Below are 25,142 nucleotides of genomic sequence, written 5' to 3'. Positions count from 1 at the left end.
AAATTTGTTTTCATACATACAGTATCAGCTTCAGGTGTTACATAGGATCCCATTGCCAGAGTTCATTCATTGGGCATTTGGAATGTTACCAGCTCTATTTTTGCAGAGTGGATGAGTAAACTGTTCTAAGGGTATCTTTTTTTCTCTCCCTACTTGGTAATTCTAAAACTCAGTTTCTCAAGATTGCTGAGGTGGTTTTATTTGAAATTATTTAGTTCTGCTTTTTGTATATGTTTTGCAAAACTAAATGTACCAAATCATAGTGTTTTTAATTTTTATTGAGTTTTATTACAGGGTTTTGTTTTTTCTTTCCCTTCCACTTCAGACAGTTAATCAGCTGGCCCATGCCCTTCATATGGACAAAGACTTGAAAGCTGGCTGCCTTGTACATGTGTTTTGGCCAAAGGCAAAATGTGCCCTCTTGAGAGATGACCTGGTTTTAGTGGACAGGTAAAATTACATATGAACTGCATTTTCTCCTTGTAAAGGTTTATTTGATAGAACAGTATTGCTTGCTTTAGCATATAATACATAAAAATTTAAATGTACAGTTGCTGCCTTGTTCTCATTTGTTAGATTGTTAAGGAATAGATAAGGTGTTGGTTTATGTGTTTTACTGGTTACATGACATGCCAGTTTCTTAGTCTAATTCTATTAGAAGAAATTTCAAGGATAGCCCCTTTCCCCCTTCTAGATTGTAGTTTGGATAAATATCTGGGTCTTAGAGATTGTCTAATTCTAGATAACTAGGTAGGTAACTCTGATTAAGTAAATTTTTTAAACTAGTAATACCTTTTTTTTTTTTTAAGAATTGGAAGAATGCACACATGCTGTGTTGGGGGGGTAGCAGAGGGAGACACTCTCAAGCAGACTCAGCACTGAGCATGGAGTCTGATGCAGGCTTGATCTCACCACCCTGAGATCACAACCTGAGCTGAAACCAAAAGTCCAACACTTAACTGACTGAGCCACCCAGGCGCCCCAGTAATAAATTTATGCTTGAGACCCAAGTTTCCCAAGATAACTTACTGGACAGGTTACATAGCTTTTCATTGTTCAAGAATTAATTGAATATGTCTGGAATTTTGTTTCAACTCTTCTGATGAGTCTTCATTTACTATGTGTGTTTTTATTGCATTGGTGCTAAGTAAAATGATAATGCGCATCTGCTAAGCCATGTCCTTAACTAAAAAAGGTAGTTAAATGATTTTTCAAAATTTTGATATGCTCTTTTGTTTTCTTCGGTTAAAATTTCAGTGTTGTATGGAAGCCATTTTGGTTTTGGTGATGGGCTTTTAATTTTGCTTTCTTTCATGGCCAGAATATGTCCATGACCCAGCCTCTTATCTTGCCACGTTGTCCTAGGCCACATCAAGCCAGTGTGTAGACAGTTGCACTATAATTTTTATAGTATAGATAGTATATTAAACTTAGGTCTTAGCAGAGGGTGTTTTATTATTTACGCTCATGAGCACTTAAATATTTTCTGAGCCGTACTGGACATAGCTGCTTGCACCTTTGATTTTGGTTATATATTAGCCTGTTTGTTTTTTGGTTTTGTTTTTTTAGTACTTATTTTTCATCCTTCCAAAGCAGAGTTTTAAAAGATTAAAATATTGACTGTGTTATTTACTTTGTGAAAAATCACAAGGTTATTTTTATTTGAAAGATTTTATTTATTTATTTGAGAGGGAGAGCGAGAGAGCGCGCAAGCAGTGGGGAGGGCCAAAGGGACAGGGAGTCTGATGACAGGCTCCATCCCAGGACCTAGGATCGTGACCTGAGCTGAAGGCAGACCTTAACCGACTGAGCCACCCAGGCGCCCAAGGTTATTTCTTTTTACTAAATAAACTTTTTTTTAGCATTTGTTAAGTTGTCAGTTGGGTAGGCTCTTGAAGTTCTTTGTCAGCAGAATAAATACAGAGGTTTATAAAACACAGGCTCAGCCACAGGTGCTCTCTTATAAGTGAAAAAGTAAATCTCTTAGGCTTTGTGCTGAAAACTGGTAGAAATCCATCCTTTAGCCTTCAATTTATAAAATTTTTTTAAAAAAGTCTATAATCAGATTTTCTTTTTAAAAAATATTATAAAATCCAATATTATCTTATTCCCATTAGTCCAGGTACAGATGTCACTACAGAACTGGATAGCTGGATTGATAAGTTTTGCTTAGATGCTGATGTCTTCGTTTTGGTTGCAAACTCTGAATCAACACTAATGAACACGGTAGGATTTAATCATATTATTATGTTTGAGTGGTAGGGAATGAGATAGTGTCTATTCTGAAAAGAGGGAAATCCAAATCATGGATTAGAAAGAACCTGTATTATCAAGGGTGAACAAAGGAGTTTGTGTTGCCATGGGACCAGAAAAGCTGATGCTGGTCTTCTTGAGTGTTCCCATAGGGAATCTAGGGTTTGATGGTTCTAGCTTCTAGTGAATCTTTTAAGTTCAAGGTGTGATACATGTGTGGTGGTGACACTGATTGTGGTTATTTGCCAGTTTCAGAAGGAATGGGCACCAGAATTGTTAGGGTGATGATTTAAGTCTTTTGAATAAAGTTTAACACTCCCACCTCACACCCTCCCCCCAGTCCTCACGTTCAGCAGGCAAGGCTTTTCATACTTACAGTTTTGTCAGCGTTTCCCAGCTTTACTTGTGTACACTGTAGGTTCTAGCATACCTGTGTACATTCTAAGTTGCTGTCAAACTTAATAGATAACCTAGAGCCATCCTCATCCCACATAAACTCCAGAGTTTGTAGACATCTGATATCCAAAACTATGGTACGACTTTTTAAAACACCGTTATAACCTAGGTGTTACCAGCAAGACCTCTGTTTTGCCGCTGTTAATAATTTTTGCATAACCTGATCTATATCACATGGACCGGTTTGCTCTGACTCCATAGACAGTTTTTTATAATCTCATGAGAAACAGATAAATGTTTAAAATCTTTGTTAGAATAACCCCATTATTTGGATATTGATAAACAAGCTTTGATGTACATTCTGACTTCTATGTCTTCGTTTATGATATTCTTTGCCCACAATTCTTCCCCCACTCCCAACTTTTTATCTTTCACAAAGCCATTATCAGTAGTTTTAAGCACTTCTTTATCACCACTTCCTTCTTTATGGAGCTTTTCCTAATTCCTACTAGATACTGTGTCTTTCCTTTGAATAAGCATACATTCATTTATAGCATTTAAGGCACATACCTTTCTCTGTTATTTATTACGATGTACATAGGTCTTACATTGTTACTAATTTACTTGGACTAAATCTGCAAAAAGATTTGAGGTAGCTTTTTGAAAACATGGACTATGATGCCCAGCAGTGTCAATTGTGTTCTGCACGATAGTGGAGACGTAAATATTTGTTAAATTGAATTTCAGAAAAGACTCATGGCAGGAGCAATAAAATCTTCACTTTTGCCTTCTTACAATTTATTTTTCTCTTCTTTGAGAAGTGTAATGCTCAGAGCTTTGGGATCCTTTATCAATGGGTATTAATCACTGTTGTCTAAATGGTTCAGACTTTTAGATTAGAGCTTCAGCTATAAATGTAAATATAAAATAGCTGTTAAAAGTGAACATACTCTTGGGTATTTGATGTTTTTTAGGAAAAGCAGTTTTTTCACAAGGTAAATGAGCGACTTTCCAAGCCTAATATTTTCATTTTGAATAATCGTTGGGATGCCTCTGCATCGGAGCCAGAATATATGGAAGACGTAAGTTATTTTTTCTTTTAAGGTGTGAAATATAGTCATGTACATTGTTATCTGAGAAAACAGTATACCTTATAGAATAGAACATCCTAAGTAGCTGTTCTTTTTCTTGAGAAAAGACTTATGTAATAGAGATCAGAATATCAAGATACTTTGGAGGAAAATTGTTATAGAAGTACTACCAATCATTTTAGATATTGAAACTTTGTTTTGTTACAGTTCTTTATTGAAGTATAACATAACAGAAAAGTGTGCAGATCCTAAGTGTCCAGCTCAGTGAATTTTACAAATTGAACACACCTGTGTCGGGATCCAGCTCAAGAAGCAGAACATTCTCAGTACCCCCTTTCCAGTCTCTGTCCACCCTCACAAGAATGAGCACTTACCATGACTTCTAACACCCTTGCTTAATTTTTTGGTTGTTCAACTTTATTTAGTGGGATCATATAGTATCTACTTTTGTGTCAGGTTTCTTTTGTTCAACATTACATTTGTGATATGCATCCAAATTCTTGTGCATAGTTGAAGTGCATTGTCATTACTGTATAGTATTTCAGCCTTTGAATAATTGCATTTGATTTATTCATTCTGCTAGTGATGGGCATTTGGGTAAATTTCCTATATTTAGCTGTTATGAGTAGTGTTGCTGTTATGAGTAGTGTTGCTTACATATGTCTCTTTGGTGCACATAGGTATATATTTCTGTTGGGTATATACCAGTAGTTTTCAACCTGAGGAGTTGGGCAGTTTTGATCTCCAGGGAATATTTGGCCATGTCTGAAGATATTTTTATTGTCACAGCTCTGGGAGTGTGCTACTGGCATCTGTTGAGTAGAGGCTAAGAGCTGTTCAAAGTCCCATAGCACAGAACAGCTCTCCCAACCAAAGATTTATCTGACTCAGAATGTCAGTACTGCAGAGATCAGTAATCTGTGAGTATATATCTAGGAGTAGAATTGCTGGATTATAGGTAGAGAATATTATGTTTCAGTAAGCACAGACCCCAAGAGTTTTCTAAAGTACTTGTACCAGTTTATACTCCCAAGCAGATTGGGAGTTCCAAGTGATTTGTATATCCTTACCAACACTTGGTATTTTTTGTTGTTTTAAATTTTAGTCATGCTGGTGGTTTTAGAAACTACTACTTTTTGGTTTGTTTTTGTTTTGTTTTGTTTTAAGATTTTATTTGTCAGAGAGAGCAAGCACAGGCAGAGGGAGTGGCAGGCAGAGGAAGAAGCAAGCTCCCTGTTGAGCAAGGAGCCTGATATGGGACTCAATCCCAGGACTCTGGGAACATGACCTGAGTGGAAGGCAGACGCTTAACCAACTGAGCCACCCAGGCGCCTCTAGAAACTTCTTTTTAAAAAGAATAGAGTATCTGGAATTTGGTCTGTGATCTATAAAAAAATAATAAAATTTGCCCGATAATTTCTTTTTCTGATTTTAATCATAGTTTGTGTTTATTTACTAAAAAAATTAAAATTTACACTATCCCATCACTGTTTACATGTTAGATTATTTGTTTTCATTCTTTCCCCCACCCCCAAAATTGGAATTTTGTTTAATATGAAGCTTTATATCCTGCTGTTATTAACTCTTGTGTGATTATACTCTTTCAAATTGGGGTCTCATTTAATCATCAGAGATTTAGGAAATAGTCACAGATTGGTTTTTTCCATTCTTATTTACCTTAATTTTTTAAATTAAGTCTTAAGATAGAGATCTCTTATCATAGCCACAATGCTAGAGGCTAGTACTAAACCCTAACTAGTTTCACCCTTAGTCCTGTTTTTTTTAAATTTTTTAATTTTTTAAAAATTTTAAGTAATCCCTACACCCAACTTGGGGCTCGAACTCACAACCCCAAGATCGAGTCACATACTGTACTGACTGAGCCAGCCAGGTGCCCCTCTTAGTCGTAATTTTAATACCTAAGTGCTAACCTTAAACCTAATGTTGCAACCCTAATCCCTGGCTAATGTGTTCTCCCCAACTTTAATTCACAGTGTTTTAAGAAAAATAGACTATTTATGTTCTGATTTCTCAATAAAAATAGCTTCATTGTGGCGAATTGATTGTAGCACTTATTTTCTTTCTTTTTTTTTTTTTTAAAGATTTTATTTATTTATTCGACAGAGATAGAGACAGCCAGTGAGAGAGGGAACACAAGCAGGGGGAGTGGGAGAGGAAGAAGCAGGCTCATAGTGGAGGAGCCTGATGTGGGGCTCGATCCCATAACGCCAGGATCACGCCCTGAGCCGAAGGCAGACGCTTAACCGCTGTGCCACCCAGGTGCCCCGTAGCACTTATTTTCTGATATCAAAGGTATTAATAGCTTCATTGTAAAAAAAATTTGGGAAATAAGCATAAGGAGGAAATAAAAATGCCACCTGGTTTGTGGTTGTTGCCTACATGCCACCTATTAATTTTGATAAATATATATACATATTTCTTTTTTGTAGTATAGTCATGTATGTCAATAATACAGAAATAACCTTTCTTTTCCCATGGCAGTAAGTACCAGTATTTGTCTATAATATGTTTGGAAGTGGCTGCATAGTATTTGGTGGTCCATCAGAATTTTAAAGAGAGTCAAAGAAGGATCATTACTTTTAAGAGGAAGTATTCTGTCAGCAAGTATCAAATTTCATTTATTCGAATTTTTGGATTTGTTAAGTATATGGGAGCTATTACTATAATACCACTATAAATGGAGTTTAGTATAGGCGTAAAGCTGTCAGTTATGTTTGTTTAATTACTAGAATTATTTCAGTACCCTGTTTTCTCTAGGTACGCAGACAGCACATGGAAAGATGTATACATTTCTTGGTGGAGGAGCTGAAAGTTGTGGATCCTTCAGAGGCACAGAATCGTATTTTCTTTGTTTCTGCAAAGGAAGTTCTTAGTGCTAGAAAGCACAAAGCACAGGGGATGCCAGAAGGTGGTATGTATTATTATAGATTGTCTTTTGAACTACAAGAAGTAACATGCTAGAAATCTTACCTTACTGTATCCTAGGTTTTAACCTCTTCACCTGAATATTACAGGTGGGGCACTTGCTGAAGGATTCCAGGCAAGATTACAGGAGTTTCAGAATTTTGAACAAATCTTCGAGGTAGGAATTTTGTGAATGTATTGACTAATGTAACACCCTAGCATTTGTTGGCGAATGATCACAATCTTCTGTTTCCACTGTTTATCTTTGTCAAATAACCTTTGCTTGCTGTTATTTAGTATAGTTACTGCTACAGCAAGTGAAACAAGTTTGAAGAAAGGAAACCCCTGCAAAATGGATGATCGTAAGAATTGAGAAATAAAGATTGTAATTTCTTATTTTTTCTTATGTAGTTGTATTTAAATGGGAAACTTTTTCTGATATTGCATGTGTTGTGCAATGAGTGAAATTCTCTTTATTCAGTAATTTGAGGCAAGATTAAATAAATGTAATTGCTCTTGGACTGGGTAATGGAGCAAAGTGAAGATTATCTTTTTCTTTTGTACCATACTGTTGATAGGTACAGAATGTGGTTAATGTCATTTGACAGAAGCTTATTACATTTTAAACTGTGTTGTCACCTGTTTATTCTCCACATTTTATGTCAAATGTCCTAAACGAATGAATACAAAAGTAATTAGGATATAGGGTATCCTCTAGTTTAGGAATGTAGTAGGAACTATTTACTGGGGCACATGAATAGCTAATGTATTTGCAGCATTGGGAAGGAAGGATACTTCCTTATATTTCGGTGTAGGATTTTATTCAGAGACATTAAAACTCATCCTGCATTTGACCGAAAAGTTCTTCAGATGTTAATTTCCAAACTCTTATTTGGCCCTGTTTAACCTAGCTCTGCTTAGATTGCATATCTCATTTTCACCCATGAATGAACACGGAAATTTCAGAACTAAAAACTTTTTTCTGTAATTATTCTTCAAGTCGTTAACAGTTTTAATAGTAAGGACATGAATGTTGAATGTACTTGGCAGAATTTTTTAAATTAAACTTTTGCTCGCTATCCCCCATCTTTAATTTGGTGAGTTGGAGATAGACTATTAAGTAGATGAAGACAAAGTATTTAAGGAAGGAAAGCCCACTAGTGGGTATCTTGGTAAGATCTCTTCTAAAGTTAGAGGCCCCTGGGATATTAGCATACCTCGGCCCAAGCTGAACCATAGATTACATGAAGTCACAGTCACTCAGAGACCATTGTTTATATTCTTTCCTTATTGCTTTCACAAGATTCAGTGCTGTCCTCACTCCTTCTCAATTATTTCATCCATGGGGAAAACACTGGGGAGAGAATGTCTTGTTCTGTCTCCTTTTGTCTAATTTATTGACCTTTTCTTTCTTTCCTTCTTTCTATGTGTGTTAGATATTTGTCATTGATTTCTCCTACCAAATCATATTGTTCTCTTACGCATTTATAACCTCTTTCATATTGGTTCCTGCTACCCAGACAGAATATCTCCTTCAAGAAGTGGAAATGAGAAGAATAAAAGCTGTGCTGTAGAGCACTGGCTCCTAAACCTTGGCTGATCAGGAGAATCACATGAGGTGCTTTAGACAACTGCAGACTCCTGAATTATCCCAGAGACCTATCCGGTGGGGCTGGGGTGGACCTAGGAATCCGTATATATTCAAAGCTCCCCAAGTGATCGCAATAATCAGGCAGACCTAGGAATTACCATTTTTAATGTTTTTAGAAGAAACTTGGCAGTTTTTTATTGTAAATAGTTCGTTTGGTTCAACCATTGTAATGGTTTGTTTGTTCATTAAAAGTATGATAGATTTAACATGAGAATCAGCTAGAGAAATTATTTGAACTTACCTAAAGAAATAATCAGATGGGCAAAAAGTCTTGTCTTGGTGGCCAAAGCATTTTTTGATGATTACATTGACAACTCATTTCACCTTTTTTTTCCAGAGTGAAATGTGTTACTTCTTAAATCAATTTTGGTAATTTAAGACCTCCTATAAATTGGGGCATTTTTAAGAATTTATAATGTAGTAGGATAAAATTGTTCATTTGTAAAACTTCTATATTCTTTCTCATTTCTGTATAGACGTACATATATATATATATATATGTATACACACACATACACGTATATATTCTAACCTTAATTGGATTCGCCAGTGATTAACTGTTCTGCTTTATCCTCCGAAGACCTAGCCCCAGACTTTGGTTAATTCTTCCATTCATAAATAGCATTTTTTGATTTTTATTCATAAATTCTATGTTAATCTTTAAACATAGTTCTGCTTTTTTATACTTTTTTTTAAGTGGAATTATCTTTTGCTTTTTCTTTAGGAGATAATTTAGGGCTGTGAATTTGTGATGTAACTTTGGACATATTCCATGGGTTTCAGTATCCAGTTTAGTTTTCATTGTTTTTCATAGTTTTTAATTGTAGTTGTTGGCATTTTCTGTTCAATACAGGAGTTGTTAAGAATCAGATGTTTTGATTCTTTTCATCCAACTTTTGGTTATTTCTCGGTTTCTTTGCATTGTGATCACGGACTGTGTCCTTTATATACATTTTCTCTTTGTTTTTAGAATTGTTTTTTTTTTTTTTTTTTTTTTTTGGAGACTTAGAAAATGATTTTTGTGAAAAGAAAAGTTGTACCAAGTTTATTTTTAGCGGCCTGATCTTTGCCATAGACCTTTTGGGTTTCATTTGGCTCTTAAGGAGCAAAACACTATAGGAACATTTGGAGTACCAAGTTTAAGACTTGAAAATTAAATCAGTTAAAATCAAACAAGAAAATCAGCGTTAATTCTGTCAATATGTTTCTTATTGTTTTAAACCTGTATTTGAACAAGTGAATATTCTAGAGGTAATTTAAGAAATCTAAGTATCTTTGCTCAAATATTTGGCCATTAACTGTTCTTAATAGTTTTGATTATAAGATGGAAAACAGGTATAAAATAATTCTCCTCTAAAATGTCTGAGTTTGTTGTAAAGAACATTCTGGGACAACTGGTGAAATTTGAAAATGGACTGTGTATTAGGTTAATAGTATTGCCCCAGCGAACGCAGTAATTGTTTCTTGGTTGTATAGGAAAATGGTCCCATTCCAAGGGACACGTTAATATATTTAGTAGTAAAGTTGTGGTGGCCGCAAAGAACTGTCAGATTGTTCAGCAGGAAAAAAATACCTATAAAAATACGTGTATATCTCTCTATATAGATATGTGTATGGAGAGGGAGAAGGAGAGGTAAACACATGGGAAAAGGTATATTGTATATTAGTATGTATTCTTGCAGTGCCCCGTCAATTTAAAATCTTTCAAAATAATAAGTTGGGAGTGATGACTAGCATGTTATTGGGTGTTTGGGGTCTGTTAAGAGGATTTAACAAAGTTATTTTATATCTTAATTACACATAAATATTAATATCTACACATCTATCACTGTGATTAACTACCAGCTGGCTTCTTTAGATATTATTAGAAAGTTAGGAAACTGTCTTCACTGAGATGTGATTAATGTTTTGGTTCTAAATCCTTAATAGTTTTAAGATAGTCTATAGGGTAATCTGACAAGATGGCATTTAAGATGGTTTGGTGTAGTATTTTAATCTTCTTCTGGGAAAATTTGAGTTCCTAATAAAGTAAGTTTGTAAACTGCTGCTCACTAGGTATGTTCCCTTTGGGGATTCATAAGCATATCAGTGTAGTGAGGGTTCTGAGAAATAATTCAATTTAAAAAACTTGTATTTAAATTAAGATTTCCCGCACCTCAGCACAGAGTACTTCTTTGCAGGTTGACTTGATATTGTGATCAGTGGGAACATCAGTGTGGGGTACTTCGTAACTAGAAGAAAATTGCTTATTCTCTTTATGTTTATTCATGACACGGTTGTATATTTTTAAATCAAGGAATGACTTTTATATTGCCTAATAACTTTTGGAAATGTTTTCTTTCTGGTCTAGCTCTAATACTGTGCTGTTATCTATAAATTTTGAATCTTCATTGCTGATATCTAGATCTGCTTCATCGAGGAACATAAAATTTCTTTTTTAACCTTTTTTTCTTTTAAAAATATTTTTATGCTTTTATTATCGTTTTTATGGAGGTTAATTTGTCAGTTTATGGGATACAGTTATTTAAAGAAAATCAAAGCTTTGTTTTGGTTGTTAAAAATAAGCAGTTTATACTTTTAACTGTTCAATATTGTGTAGTTTTTGGTGGCTTTTCTGTAGGCACATACAGATCAGGGAATACCATAACTTCCCACAACTAATCTTTTCAGGATTAGTGATGTTGAGTGATGTATAAGTAAGTTTAACCATGAACAAAAGTTAGGCTATACAGTGAAAGAAAGTAATGGGCTTGAGTTAAGGCTTTATAAACTGTTAAGTAGATGAATTACCTCACGTGTCCTATAGCTAAAGAAGTGAATCTGTTTTATTTTTCATACCTCAAACTACTGAAGAGGACAGCTAAAATGGTAAAAGAAATTTTAAAAGTTTTTTTCTATCTTAGTGAATCGAACGGGTAATCATTTTAGAGATGTGAAGGCTCTAGGTTATAAATAGTGTTTTGAATGAATGTAACATACTAATGATTTCAAGATAACAAATACTGTAGTATTAAGTGAATACCTTTTAAAGCTTGAAAGCTATTTATTTTGACAAAAGATAGTTACCACAATTTATACTGGTTACAATAAAAAGAGGCTCAAGAAGATGAATTCATGGAAATCATGGAGAGTTGGAGTATATCCCTAATTTTTAAAAATTCATCACAGGGAATAAATGTGGCTTCCTACTACAAAACACCTATTGTGGTTATTGCTGCGACACAGACAAGCGTTTCTTGATTGTTCAAAGACCAGATGGCCTTCCTCTGTAAACACTTGTAGTTGTTTTAGATGTTGCGTCAGTGCAGAATTTAACTTTCTGTGAAGTAAGAATGAAAGGAGTTTTAATGTAATTTTGTGAGCTTTCAATGAATTCATAGTAAATATTTCAGGTAACAAGTAGTATGCACATGTATTGAAACTAATTTTATAGTATAAATGTATCCATTACTATATGTGTTGCATTCTAATGTATTCTTTTCTGTTTAAAAAAAAAAAACCCACTGGTCATGAAACCTGATCTCTTCAGCTGTGAATGGTTTATAAGCTACAGTGAGCTTGAAGGTGAAACAAATGAGATAGGGCATCATTTGAACCTGTATGCACAAATTATAGAGCAAAGACAACAAGATTATCTTTGAAATACCTGTAGATATTTTTCTAAACAAAATATTTAGGTTTGTTGCTAAAGAGTATTTTTCAAGTTGTTCAAGTTTTAATATATACAAGTCCTAATTTTTAATAACTTTGTTAGAGTCCTGTCATTCAATTAATTTCTTAAAATGTGGAATTCTAATTCACAACTCAGTTAAGAACTTCATTAGGTTATCTGTTGTAAGCGTGAGAAAAATCAAGGCAGACTAGAAGTAGATTAAAGGCAATCTTGATAAGATTAGTAATTTTAATGGAGAAAGCTTTAACATTGAAAACAGTACCCTGCTTTTTTATTTATTTTTAAAAATATAGTCAAAACACCATTGCACATTACTGTGTAAAATTACACAAAGGTATGAACTTGCTGTTAATGCCCTTTTTACTTTTGATTTCTTGTAGGTTTTTTAACCTTTGTTACTTTAAGTTCTGTTTATCATGCATTTATTTTCTGCCCTTATTTATGTTTTGGTTATCATTACAAACAGCAAGTTTTTGTGTTTAAATTCCTGAAAATGTTGAGATGGAATTACAGTAATGTGTTATGGCTTGGGCCCTCGCAGGAGTGTATCTCGCAGTCAGCAGTGAAAACAAAGTTTGAACAGCACACTATCAGAGCTAAACAGATACTAGATACTGTGAAAAACATAATGGATTCAATAAACGTGGCAGCAGCAGAGAAAAGGTATGAATTCATTTTCCTGCAAAATAAAACTGTCAGTTCATGTCAGTATAGATTTCTTAGACTACGGTTTTAAATTGTTGTATTTTAAATACTTTCACACTAAAGTCAACAACCTGCTTGCATGTTTTTAAATGAATATTTGAAATTACAAATATTCTACAACCTTAAATACATCATTTACCTTTCCCAGAACTCAATATTCTCATGACTTAATGTGTTCCATTGTTTTAAAATATCTTTAAAGCAATGAAAGAACCATTTCTTATAAGTGGAAATTTTTGAAGAAGTCCAAAAGGGAGGTGGCCCTCTTTTTTGTTACATTCAACCTATGACCCATTTTTCATATATTTATACATTGATACCTTGAAATCTCTCTTTGATGCCAGTTGTGTGTTTTTTTTTTTTAATCAACTGGTAGTACAAGGTGATATTACCTGCCAGCCAGAAAGTCAGTTGGGTAAGCACTACCCTATATGTCATTGTACTGTGCTGTTATTCCATTTATTACCTTATAAAGATGAAAATAAATATATGAAATTGCTAACATTGAAGAAAAGGGTAATTCTCACAAACTTGGTACACCTGAAACAAAGTTGAGGCTGTTACTAGATGTGACACAGGTAATGTTGGTAAGCCTTAAATGAACCCATTAGTGGGCTTAAGCCAATCAAGGGAAAGATACAAAGCATCAGGGATTAAGAGGACATTAAATTGGGAATTTTAAATGCATTTCATCTTACTGGAAACAAATACACCTAAATCTATTGCCTCATTTTGACACTTTTGCTGGAATGCATCATGTATAAAGTTAGAGAATTTCTGATATATAAACACAAGAATGAGAAATCAGAATCTGATCTCAGGCCCTGTGCGCTGTTTCTGTATGAGACTGTGTTGTCATTTATAACTCTTTCAGCTCAGCTGCTATCATAGTATCCAAAATGAGTATTTGGTCTACCGGTTGACCTTAATATTACTGATTTTAAACATACAGGACATTGAACTAAACATAGCACAAAGAAGATGTGATTTGAAGATGGTTTGTATAATCATGTCTTGGGATCTCAAGTCTTTGTTTTCCTGTATCCTGTAGTGGTCAGCAGATTTTCTGTAAAAGCTAGATAGTAGATATTTTAGGTTTTTGGGTTGTACTTTCTCTTTTGCAACTGCTCAGTTCTGCAGTTCTAGGGCAAAGGCAGCCATACAGATGATAGGCATATGGTCTTGGAAACCATAACAAAGACTAGCAGCTGGCTGGATTTGGCTTTCAGGCTGCCATTTGCTGACCCCTGTTTATTAAATGAAGTCAGTATTTTTATTGTGACCATATCTGTGTTTGGAGCATCCTTATTCTTTGTGGGATTCAGATGCCACATGTGCAGAGACACAAAGTAGTTTATATCCAGTCATCTAGAAAATATTTTATAAGTGAAATATTATTTGAATCCTTTTAGATACTGAAATACAAGATTCATTTTCCCACCCCTATATCATGCTAACAGATGGTTCATAAGTGAATGCCCTAGGTTAATTGCTTCAGGACTTTAATATATCCTGAGAATTAATTACTCTGCATACTATAATAGGGTTTATTCAATGGAAGAGAGGGAAGATCAAATTGATAGACTGGACTTTATCCGAAACCAGATGAACCTTTTAACGCTGGATGTTAAGAAAAAAATCAGGGCGGTTACAGAAGAGGTGGCAAACAAGGTGGGTTGGTGACTTTATGATTAAAATTTCTGGGAATGAAGAGAATGGCTCAGTCAGTAGAGCATGCCACTCTTGATCTTGGGGTTGTGAGTTTGAGCTCCATATTGGGTGTAGGATTACTCAAAAATAAAATCTTTAAATAAATTTCTGGAAATGAAAATACTTTTGATAATCCTAAAAATGTTATCCCTGTTACCCTAAAGGCACATTTTATTAAGTTTTTTACAATTTGGTTGAGTATTGATAATCTTGTTTCATTTTCTTAACTTCATATTTTCAGGTTTCTTGTGCAATGACAGATGAAATTTGTCGACTGTCTGTTTTGGTTGATGAATTTTGTTCTGAGTTTCATCCTACTCCAAGTGTATTGAAAGTATATAAAAATGTAAGTTAAATTGTTGTTAAAAGTTACTCAGATAGTTTTCCTCACCTTATATTTTTATTTAGTGGATTAGTCATTTTAGTGTCTTCATGGCAATCTGTACATGATTGAACTCATATCTCCTGTGCACTCTTGTAATAAATGTAAACTATCTTGTATATAAAGTACACAACATTATCCTCTTATAATAAGATCACTTACTATACTTTTTAAGTTTTTGTAAAATTTGTACATATTCTAGAGAAAAAATAATGGGCCCATGTACCATGTTAACAGGAGTTAAATAAGCACGTAGAAGATGGTATGGGAAGAAATTTGGCCGATCGGTGCACCAATGAAGTCAATGCTTCAATGCTTCAATCCCAGCAAGAAATTATTGGTAATGTTTCTGTCTACAAGTTCATGTGTAGTTTTTTATTTATCTTGTTGGGAAAGGATTTATTTTCCTTTAGGTGTTTTATAAAATACAAAACATTATTTACTGTTACTTCCTAAATACATTTTGTTTTGTCTAGAAAATTTGAAGCCGTTACTTCCAACTGGTATACAAAATAAACTACATACACTGATTCCTTGCAAGAAATTTGATCTCAGTTATGACCTAAATTGCCACAAGTTATGTTCAGATTTTCAAGAGGATATTGTATTTCGTTTCTCCCTGGGCTGGTCTTCCCTTGTCCATCGTTTCTTGGGCCCAGTGAATGCTCAGAGGGTGCTACTAGGATTATCAGAACCCATCTTCCAGGTATCTTTTTTTTTTTTTTTTTTTTTGAGTAAGCTTTTTATTTTGTTACTGTTCCTACTACACAGTTACATATCTTTGGTTCAACCAGTTAAGATTCTTTTTTATTTTGCTTATGTGATTTCTCTTAACAGAGCTAGTTGTGTCCAATTTGCATATTTATGAGCTAATATCTATTGTGTAGAGCCGTTTCTGAATTAGGTATACTATCCAAAGGGAAAGGCAGGTCCGGCATTTTCATTCGGTACTGTTGGAGATTCTGCATTCATTTTTGAAATGGTTTTTTTCCTTAAAAGTTTTGTTTTCAGATTAAAACTGAAGTTTTGCCTTCAACTAAATTAGAGTTAAATGCAAGCATTTAGAAAAAACTTGAATTTCATCAATTCAGTACTTTTTCAGAAAATCTGTGGAGTTGTAAAACCATCATCACAGTCCAGTTTTAGAACCTGTCACCCCAAAATGGTACCCTTGTGCCCTTTTTCAGGTAATCATTATTTCCACTTCAAGCCCTATTGCTAGTCAGCTTTCTGTAACTATCATATTTTGCCCTTTCTGGATATTTCCTATAAATAGAATAATAAAAAATATGGCCGTCTGTGACTGGGGCACCTTTCACTTAGCATAGTATTTTCAAGGTTCATCATCATGGTACATGAATGTTGTAGCATGTATCAGTTCTTCATTTTTTCTAATAGGTGAATAATATTCCATTATAGACATCACACATTTTATTCAGTTTCTGGACACTTGAGTTGTTTGTACTTTTTTGGCAATTATGAATAATGCTGCAATGAACACTCATGTATTATTTTTATGTGGACATCTGGTTTCATTTCTCTTGAGTATATACCTAGGAATGAAATTGCTGGGCCATGCGGTAACTCCATGTTTAACTTTCTGAGGAACTGCCAAACTTGTTTTCCAAAGCAGCTACACCATTTTACATTACCACCAGCAGTATATTAAGGTTCTGTTTCTCAACGTTCTCATCAAGACTTGTTATTGTCTTTTCTATTTAGTGGATGTGAAGGGATATTTCATGTAGTTTCAATTTGTGTTTCCCTAATGACTAATGATTTTGAACATCTTTCCATGTGCTTGTATTGGCCATTCGTATATCTTGTGAAATGTCTATTCAGATCATTTTTTAATTGGATTATTTGGCTTCTTACTATAGGAGTTCTTTATTCTCTAGATAAAAGTCTTTTGTCATATACATGATTTCCAAGTATGTTTTTCTAGTCTGTGGCTTGTCTTTTAATTTTCATTTGGTATAGTTTGAAGTGTAGAAGGTTTTAATTTTTAAGTTAAAAAAAATTTTTTTAAAGGATGTGTCTTTGGTGTGAGAATTTTAAAATACAGTTTTAATTCCTTTTGAGAGTTGAAGGCCTACTGTTACAGGTAGAATCATATAGTATGAAAATTTATTATTCATCATGATATCATTGGTTCAGTATTGATCATAGAAAATAATTTTCAGACCATTTTTATTTTCTTCATATATTTATGGTACACTCATTATTGGAGTCATTCTTTTTATAGATGTACTACTATAATTAATACAAAAAATACAGTAGAACTTTATAAATGTAACTGTTCCATTTGTAGTTATTTAATTGTAATAATCCTTTTTCCCCAACCTTCCCAGCTCCCCAGGTCTTTAGCCTCTACTCCCACTGCTCCAGCCAACCCTGCAACACCAGACAGTGCATCACAGGAAGAAATCATGGTTACCTTAATAACAGGATTAGCCTCTCTCACGTCTAGAACTTCTATGGGCATCATCGTTGTTGGAGGAGTGGTAAGAAGTCCTTTTTAGTATAACTAAAATTGGAATTTTTGCAAAGCTGTCTGCTAGATGACGAAAAGAAAGTATACTTACTTTTATTTCCAAAATAGTCTATAAAATGACATGAAAAGTTGGTTAAAATTAGTTGAATAAAGATGAGTTTCACAGGTCTAATCTTAAGTTTTTAAAAATACAAATTTATTAACATTGAATTATAATTGACATAACATTGTATTCTAGGCATACAAGATAATGATTTGATATACATATATTGCAAAATGATTACCACAGTATACATTTTTAACAAATACTTCATTAGGGAAAAAAAAAAAACCACCAACTAGCTAGTCCTTAAAACAATGCTTCCTGTTTTCACTTCACAGCACATAAAGAAATGATATTTGTACTTTGGAGTAACAGGAATGATTCAAATCCCTTATCTGGCCTTCTCTGAATACCAAAGGGATCTGCCTTAAAGTAGTAAAGATTATTTTTTAGTAGTAGTTCTTTTTAACAGTTAAATTTTTTTTTCACATCATTAACAACATAGGTTTACTTGTTTTTTAAAATCTCTGACCTAAAAAAAAAAATCACGTCCCTTTTTGAGATACATTATATCAACTTAGCAAATGTCAGGCAGGTTATAAACATTCTTGCCTGATATTTATGTACTGCTCCTTTTTCATCTTGATTGATTTTTAATAATTTCAGATTTTCTCACAGAGAATATATCTTTTTTTTTAAATACGTATTTGAGTCAAAGATCTGTAGGGAGCTGATGAGTTTGTTAAAATGCCTTAACATACAATCTCCCTAGTGGTGATATTCTTTCTCGAAGTAACCTGTGAATTTATCCTACAGATTTGGAAAACTGTAGGGTGGAAACTCATATCTGTTTCATTAAGCATGTATGGAGCTTTGTATCTTTACGAGAGGCTGACGTGGACCACGCGTGCTAAGGAGAGAGCCTTTAAACAGCAGTTTGTGAACTATGCAACTGAAAAACTGCAGATGATTGTTAGCTTCACGAGTGCAAACTGTAGCCATCAAGTACAGCAGTAAGTTGAAAGATGTGTCTTTGTTTTTTTTTTAAGGATTATTGATGTATGACATGTGTAGAAAATGCACCAACAAGAGTACAGCTCAAAAGAATTATCACAATGTGAACACATTTTGTAATCACCACCAAGGTGAAAAAACAATGATTATGAAACAAGTGGGCTCAAAAATGCATGGTGGTGTGTGTAATTTACTTTTACTGTCGCAGCCCAGATTTACGAGTTTAAGATTTCTTTTTTTGAGAGAGAGAGCACGAGCAAGCAGGGGTAGGGGCAGAGGATGAGGAAGAAGCAGACTCCCCACTGAGCAGGAAGCCCGACATGGGGCTCGATCCCAGGACCCTGGGATCATGACCTGAGCCGAAGGCAGACACTTAACCAGTTGAGCCACCCAGATGCCCCACCGGATTTATAAGTTTAAAGGCATAATTCTTTTAGAACTCAAGAGAATTTTATAATATACTGGGGTCCACTAGTTTCTTTTATATATCTTAAAATTTATTTCATTGATCTAATAAAAATATAAAGAACTCCAATTAAGTCAGTGCATAATAGTCTATATTTGGATGGTATTGAGAGCTGAATTAAAATGTTTTCTGAGCTGAAGATGATTGTGATTTAATGAAAGAAATAACATGCATATAATTATAATAAAAGTTGAAATATGTTAAGTAATGTAAGTGGTAAGTAAGCCTTAAAAAATGAGGCTCTAGAATCTTAAATCATGAAGGATAGTGGGTCAAAAAAGACTTCCCACAAGGAAGAGTAGCCTAATGAGTTTTGAATGTGCGGAATAGGAAGATGTAGCAGAGAAACACCCCAAACCAAAAGAAAGAAAGTAGTGGGGAAAGAAATGTGTTCGGAAACATGAGAAAATTTCAGCGTGGCAGATGTGTGTATGAGGGGGGTACATTCGAATAGACACCTAATACTAGGACAGGAGCTTGGATATTAGGGAGTCCTGGGAGTGATGTCATCGATATTTAGCTCTGAAACAAATAACTGCAATAGTGTAGTGTATTGAGTGGTTTAGGCTAACGAGACAAGAATTGCAGGGAGATTAAATTTTCAGACACAAGGTCAAAGCCTGTACTTCAGAGAATGGAAACAATGAGGGCACAGATCGGAGGATATTTGCCAAATATTTATTGAGCTCTTATCTTACACGGTTTTTATTTATATTAGAGATCTTTTCTCTGATGGAGGTAGCTAGACCTCCAGAAGAAATCAGCTGAGGTCCCATACGTAAAAACAAAGTTAACGAAGGTTTTCATTCATTTGATCATCTTTTGCTGATTGCCTACCATGTGCTAGTAACTATGCTAGAGGTGGTTGTAGGACATAGAGAGCTTGATCTCTTTCTTAGAAGACTTTACATCCTAATGGAGGCAGCCTCAAATAATTACTCAAAATAATATTAGCTAAATATTGATTTAATGAAGTATGAAAATAATGAAAGATGCTTAATTTGTCTAATATTGATAAATGGTGGAATGGGTTGAGAATGGAGAGGAAAAAAGACCATGGGAAATATGAATATGCACAGGAGAATAGTTGCAGAGAAAAATAAGCTGATCATATTTCAGAGGTACACCTACTAGGCATGCTCCCAGGTGCAAAAATAACATGTTTGCCAAAGCTACCATATTAACTGGCACACAAATTAAATATAACCCTTTGGTTGTAGAAGCATGGTTCAGTGTTGGCTATGATTTAAATTATTTTTTGTCTAAGTCACATAAGCTCATGAAATTTTCTTGCCTGTTCTCAGTAATTGTTATTTCTATGGGCAAGGGACGAGTAAAGCTTATTGTACTTCTGAAGAAATACACCCATCTGCCTTTTTATAGCTTTTTCATATTCACAACTGTGTGTTAAGAGGTTGATACTGCCTGTTGAGCATTTGTCTTGAGGCCAGATGAAATTAAGCCTCCCCTTAATTAAGGGTATGACTGCCATACCCTCCCCCATAACATTCGTAACAGTGTTCTTTGATACATTAGTTTTAGGTTTATTTTACACTTGCAGTCTTCCTGTATAAGCTTTAAATTAAAGCTTTATTCATTTTAAAAGACATTCATGACTGCTGAAAAAAATAATTTTTTATTTTAAGGGAAATGGCAACCACTTTTGCTCGCCTATGCCAACAAGTTGATATTACACAAAGACATCTGGAAGAAGAAATTGCTAGATTATCCAAAGAAATAGATCAGCTGGAGAAAATACAGAACAGTTCAAAGTTCTTAAGGTATTTGAACCTTTTTTTCTCAATAATATGAACATTTATTGGTTTCATTACCTGAATTATGTAAAATTACTAGTGAATTTGTGTTAAAACTTTCTACATGGGCTTAAATTATTATTTTCCATATTTCATATGTTTTTCATGTTCACTGAAACAAGAAAAAGCAAATCTAAATTAAAAGATTAAAAGGAATTTTTTAGATCTTTATCTAAAGCTCTGTTAAGCCATACTCATCCCCATTCAGAGGAGAAGTTTGGTAATTAAAAGTTCAAGGTTTTGTTTTGTTTAAGATTTATTTATTTTAGAGAGCAGGTGTGTGCTTACACGCTTGTACCACCTGTACGAGTTGGGGGGTGGGGCAGAGGGACAGAATCTTCAAGCAGACTCTCTGCTGAGCACGGAGCCTGATGCAGGGCTCCATCCCAGGACCCATGAGCCCATGACCTGAGCCAAAACCAAGAGCCGGACACTCCACTGACTGAGCCCCCAGGTGCCCAAAAGTGTGAGTTTTTAGTCCTGTGTATTCAAGACCCTTAACTTTCATTTTCACTGGGGGACTGTTGGGTGTGCTTAAATTTGAAGCAACAGAGGTAAATAAGATATCCTAATTTTTGCAATTCTGGTTTAATATTGACTTAACATGGATTGTGTGTGATTAAGTAAAGTTTGCCTTTGAGGACCTGACCAGGAGTGTCACCATGAGGTGACTACTACTTGGTAGGTCTTAACGTTCAGCTTTTACCCATTAGCTGGCTCACCTATAAGTATACTTAAGCATCAGTTAATTCCTGGTAATTAATTCCTTGGTAATTAATGCTACATACAGTTGCCCATGTAAGAGCAGCTTGCGGTATCTCCAAATGGACCTAAATTTTGGGACATACATCTAAAACACCTGCAGTTGAGTCTATCCACGGTGTCATAATCTGATTCGCAGTGACATTGTCATCGCTCCTCAGTTTCATAATCTCTGGAAAAGACAACTGCCTGTCACTTAGACTCCAAACTCCTTATACATACAAACACACCCAAGTAAATTTCATTTATTCCGTTCAGCCTGTTTTAAGTTAGATCATCTCAAATACAGCCTTTCAAAAAATTTAGTAAAATTATATGTAGTAGAATTTTTTTTTTTTTTTTTTACTTAGGTAAGGTTTTTTTAGTAGTGTTTCATCTTGTTAGAGTAAAATGTAAATGGCACTTACTGTAGCTTTTTGATTTTGGCAGGACTGACTTGAGTAAGTATGAATAGTTTTGATCTGCTAATCCTTTTTCTAACAGGAAAGTTTAAAATAACAGATACCGTAGTATTTAGAATCTCCATCGTTACTAGATTAGGCTCAGCAGTTCAGATAAAACTGAATTTACCTCATGCTTGAGGAGAGCTGCCTGAAGAAGCATACAGGGGAGTCCATTAACTCATATGACCTTGGCGATATGCACCCAGCAACAGTAGAAGACAAGAGAAAAGAGAGAAGCTCATTCAAGTATGTGTGCGCCCTGGCATAGTATGCGAATGGGAGACACAAGCTGTGTTCGTCTGTCAGTGGCAACAGTCCTCTTGTTTTAGGGTATTTGGCTGCATCAGGTATGATTCTAGTATTAAAAAAACAAACTTTGGGTATACCACGGTTCTTTGACATCTGACAGCTACTTTATGTATACATAAACCCAGTTCTATGCTATATGCTTAACTTAAAGGGAATTCAGGGACAGTTATGAGTCTGTGACTCAGAACATAACTCCCATGTAAGGTAATAGGACTCCATTGTCTCTTACGCTTTTCATTCTTCAGTTTTTGGTTTTTACCTCAGTGTACCTTTTTAAAGTTCTGGACATTGGATTCTGTGTTTACAGCAAAGCTATAATGGCATATATACATACTCGTAACAGGTGGTAGTAGTTTAATCTGAGTTCAGATAAATGTAGCAGCACCTGACTAGTGATTTTCTTCTTAAGATTGGATGGAATACATTTTTCTTTTTGGCCTTTATGATAATTAGATTGGTATTTTATTCATTTTTTTTTTAATTAGAAATAAAGCCGTTCAACTTGAAAATGAGCTGGAGAACTTTACTAAGCAGTTTCTACATTCAAGCAATGAAGAATCTAAACAGTAGAGATTGCTTTGGTGATCATCATAGGAGAAAATGGAACTTGGAAGATTGGGACAGTTTATGAAATTACTTTAAATATGAATTACACTAACTGTACCTAAATAGCAAATCCTTGTGTAGATTCTGGTAATGATCTATCTCAGGGTGTTTGCATTTCTGAAGAGTGTTATGATGTATTTTTAGTTTTAATTTTGGGTAAAGAAAAGGCTAAATTGTGTTAAAAATGAATTAGTTAAAAGCAACAGAACCAACTATGTGACCCCTGAGGGGTGGGGCCTTGTTCTTAATTAGGGCTCTCTTTGTTTTTGATTCTGAAAAACTCTGCTTCCTGGCATCCAGGAGTTAGAGAATGCTCCTTTCATCTTTTCTCAAAACTAATTTTTGATGCCTATTTTAATGGGAATAGTAATTTGTTTTTGTTGTTTTCTAAACTGTATTATTGCTCTAGCAAGAAGGAGTGCGGAATGTTCTTGAGTGTATTGTGTATGCAAGTTACAATCACTTTTGCCATCCTGGCAGGTATGTAAACCACTAATATACTGTTTTTACTCCCTCTTTTTTCCCATTAAAACTGATGTAAAAATGGTATAAAGATTTGTTATCATAAAGTCTCTTATAAAGTATCCAGGTCTGAATGAATAGTTGCCTGATCTGTTTCTAAAGAAACATTTTCCACTTCAACTGTGATTATGGCAAGGAAACCTTTCTATCTCGGTTTTAGGAATAGTTTGAAGTGACAGAAATAGCCAAAGCTATGGGAACTCTGAATTTTCAGTGATTATGGTCATGTGCAAATGCCGTTCTGCAGAGGGTGTTCGGCAGGGATACTGCTGGATTGTCCCCTTGGGTGGCTTTTACTTTTATTGTATGAATTTGCCAGAATTAACTTAATGAAATGTTCATGAGTTCAAGTACTATATCTGTTTCTGTGTAAAAACTGATAGAACTGATTTGGAAACATGAAGAATGGCATTCTAGGGCTTTGCTATGCAGAATGTAGCCCTGAGCATCTCCAAAGCAGCAGCATCTAGATGCTTGTTAGAGGCAGAATGACAGTGCATTTGGTCAGGGGTAGTTTCTGCTTTTCCACAGAGGGTAACATGTTAGGCTCTTTTATCCATAATACTTAATATTTCCTTTCTTGTGCCTTTGAGGCTCCCGAATGCTACTCAGTCTTTTCATAGCAGGTGCAGCACTATTTTCCAGGCTATTTTAAGGAGAAAATAACATTACTCAGGTCACAGAAGCCTTTCAAAAATATATTTTTATGCAGATCAGGTACTAGGATGCAGTACTGAAATCCAAATACTAGTTTATAGCTTTTGTCGTTGCTTTATAACCAAAAAATAGTACAAGCTACCAACAAATGGGATCAGGTAGCAACTGCCACATGAAAAAGTGTCGTCTAAGCCCGGGTACTGCTTTTTTAGGTTACAAGTTCAAGACCTTAATCCTTATATGAAAGTACATGCACTTTTTGAAACAGCATAGTGGTTTGGTATCACCTCCTTAGTAATCGCACAGTGGCTGTCAGTTTGGTCCCTGGATTAACTATCCATCACTTGTAAACTTCTGAGACGTGCATATTGCAGGGTCCCCCCCAGACCTACTGAATCCAGTAGTGTTTGGGAACCAGCAGTCTAACAAGCTGTCCAGGTGATCCTGATGCATGATCACGTTTGAGAAGTACCTGGAATAGTGGTCCCAGTATAGTGAAGCTACAGTAAGTTCTCCATCACCAGTGTGAACGCAGTTCCACCTGATCAAGTTTGAAAATGCATGAATGTTGGAAACGAACACTAAAATAATGAAACCCAACCTTTATGCCTGGAGATATGTGCACCTCTAAGCCCATGAATTATACAGAATTATGTAATTCACAGCTGTAGTTCGAAGTCGTTGCACATACTTGGTTTACTATGTATGTTTGTTTGCAGGATTATTTGTAACTTTGTATAACAAACTTTTTATAGAACTACATTTTTACAAGTATGCGAGGTGAAAATAAAATTTGTTTGCCTGATAGTTGATAAATGGAGCATTTATACTGGCAGTGAGTTTTAATCTTCATGTTTGTAGTAGGCATATCCAGTATCTTGGGTAGACTGGCTCATGCACCTGGCCAAGGAAGGAAGTTCCCTCATTCATTCTGCAAGGATGTTGTAATAAAATGAAAGCCATAAGAAATTTTGTAGCCTTTTAACAGTAGGCAGCATTTACAGTGGTAAGGAGTAGGTTAAGGAAAGGAAAAAGGGCTGAGCATGAAATACTAGGAGTTTGAAAGGCTTAATTTTTAGTGATTAAGATTTTATTTATTCATTTCAGAGAGAGACAGAAGGGCGGGTAGGGAGAGGGAGAGGAAGAAGCAGGCTCCTCCCTGAGGAGGGAGCCCAATGTGGGTCTCAATCCCAGAACCCTGGGATTATGACCTGAGCCAAAGGTAG

General features: G+C 34.9%; 1 protein-coding gene across 3 annotated transcripts in view; it reads left to right on the top strand.

Moving 5' to 3' along the window:
- MFN1 (mitofusin 1) overlaps positions 1–24,727 on the top strand; it is a 31,335-nt gene extending 6,608 nt beyond the window's left edge. For all 3 annotated transcript variants that reach the window (XM_002912447.4, XM_019794136.2, XM_011218499.3), the window contains exons 5-18: positions 326–450; positions 2,118–2,226; positions 3,624–3,731; positions 6,519–6,672; positions 6,776–6,843; positions 12,531–12,652; positions 14,239–14,365; positions 14,646–14,750; positions 15,024–15,126; positions 15,263–15,492; positions 17,138–17,290; positions 18,140–18,336; positions 20,450–20,584; positions 22,617–24,727. In XM_002912447.4, coding sequence (XP_002912493.2) covers positions 326–450; positions 2,118–2,226; positions 3,624–3,731; positions 6,519–6,672; positions 6,776–6,843; positions 12,531–12,652; positions 14,239–14,365; positions 14,646–14,750; positions 15,024–15,126; positions 15,263–15,492; positions 17,138–17,290; positions 18,140–18,336; positions 20,450–20,584; positions 22,617–22,701 — 1,821 coding nt within the window. In that variant the 3' untranslated portion in view covers positions 22,702–24,727. The remainder of the gene's footprint in view (positions 1–325; positions 451–2,117; positions 2,227–3,623; positions 3,732–6,518; positions 6,673–6,775; positions 6,844–12,530; positions 12,653–14,238; positions 14,366–14,645; positions 14,751–15,023; positions 15,127–15,262; positions 15,493–17,137; positions 17,291–18,139; positions 18,337–20,449; positions 20,585–22,616) is intronic.
- Positions 24,728–25,142: the final 415 nt, after the last annotated feature.

This window comes from Ailuropoda melanoleuca, chromosome 1 (assembly GCF_002007445.2).
Source record: "Ailuropoda melanoleuca isolate Jingjing chromosome 1, ASM200744v2, whole genome shotgun sequence".
Taxonomy (NCBI): domain Eukaryota; kingdom Metazoa; phylum Chordata; class Mammalia; order Carnivora; family Ursidae; genus Ailuropoda; species Ailuropoda melanoleuca.
Note: the sequence above shows the minus strand (reverse complement) of the source record. Positions and strands in the feature narration are given on the sequence as shown.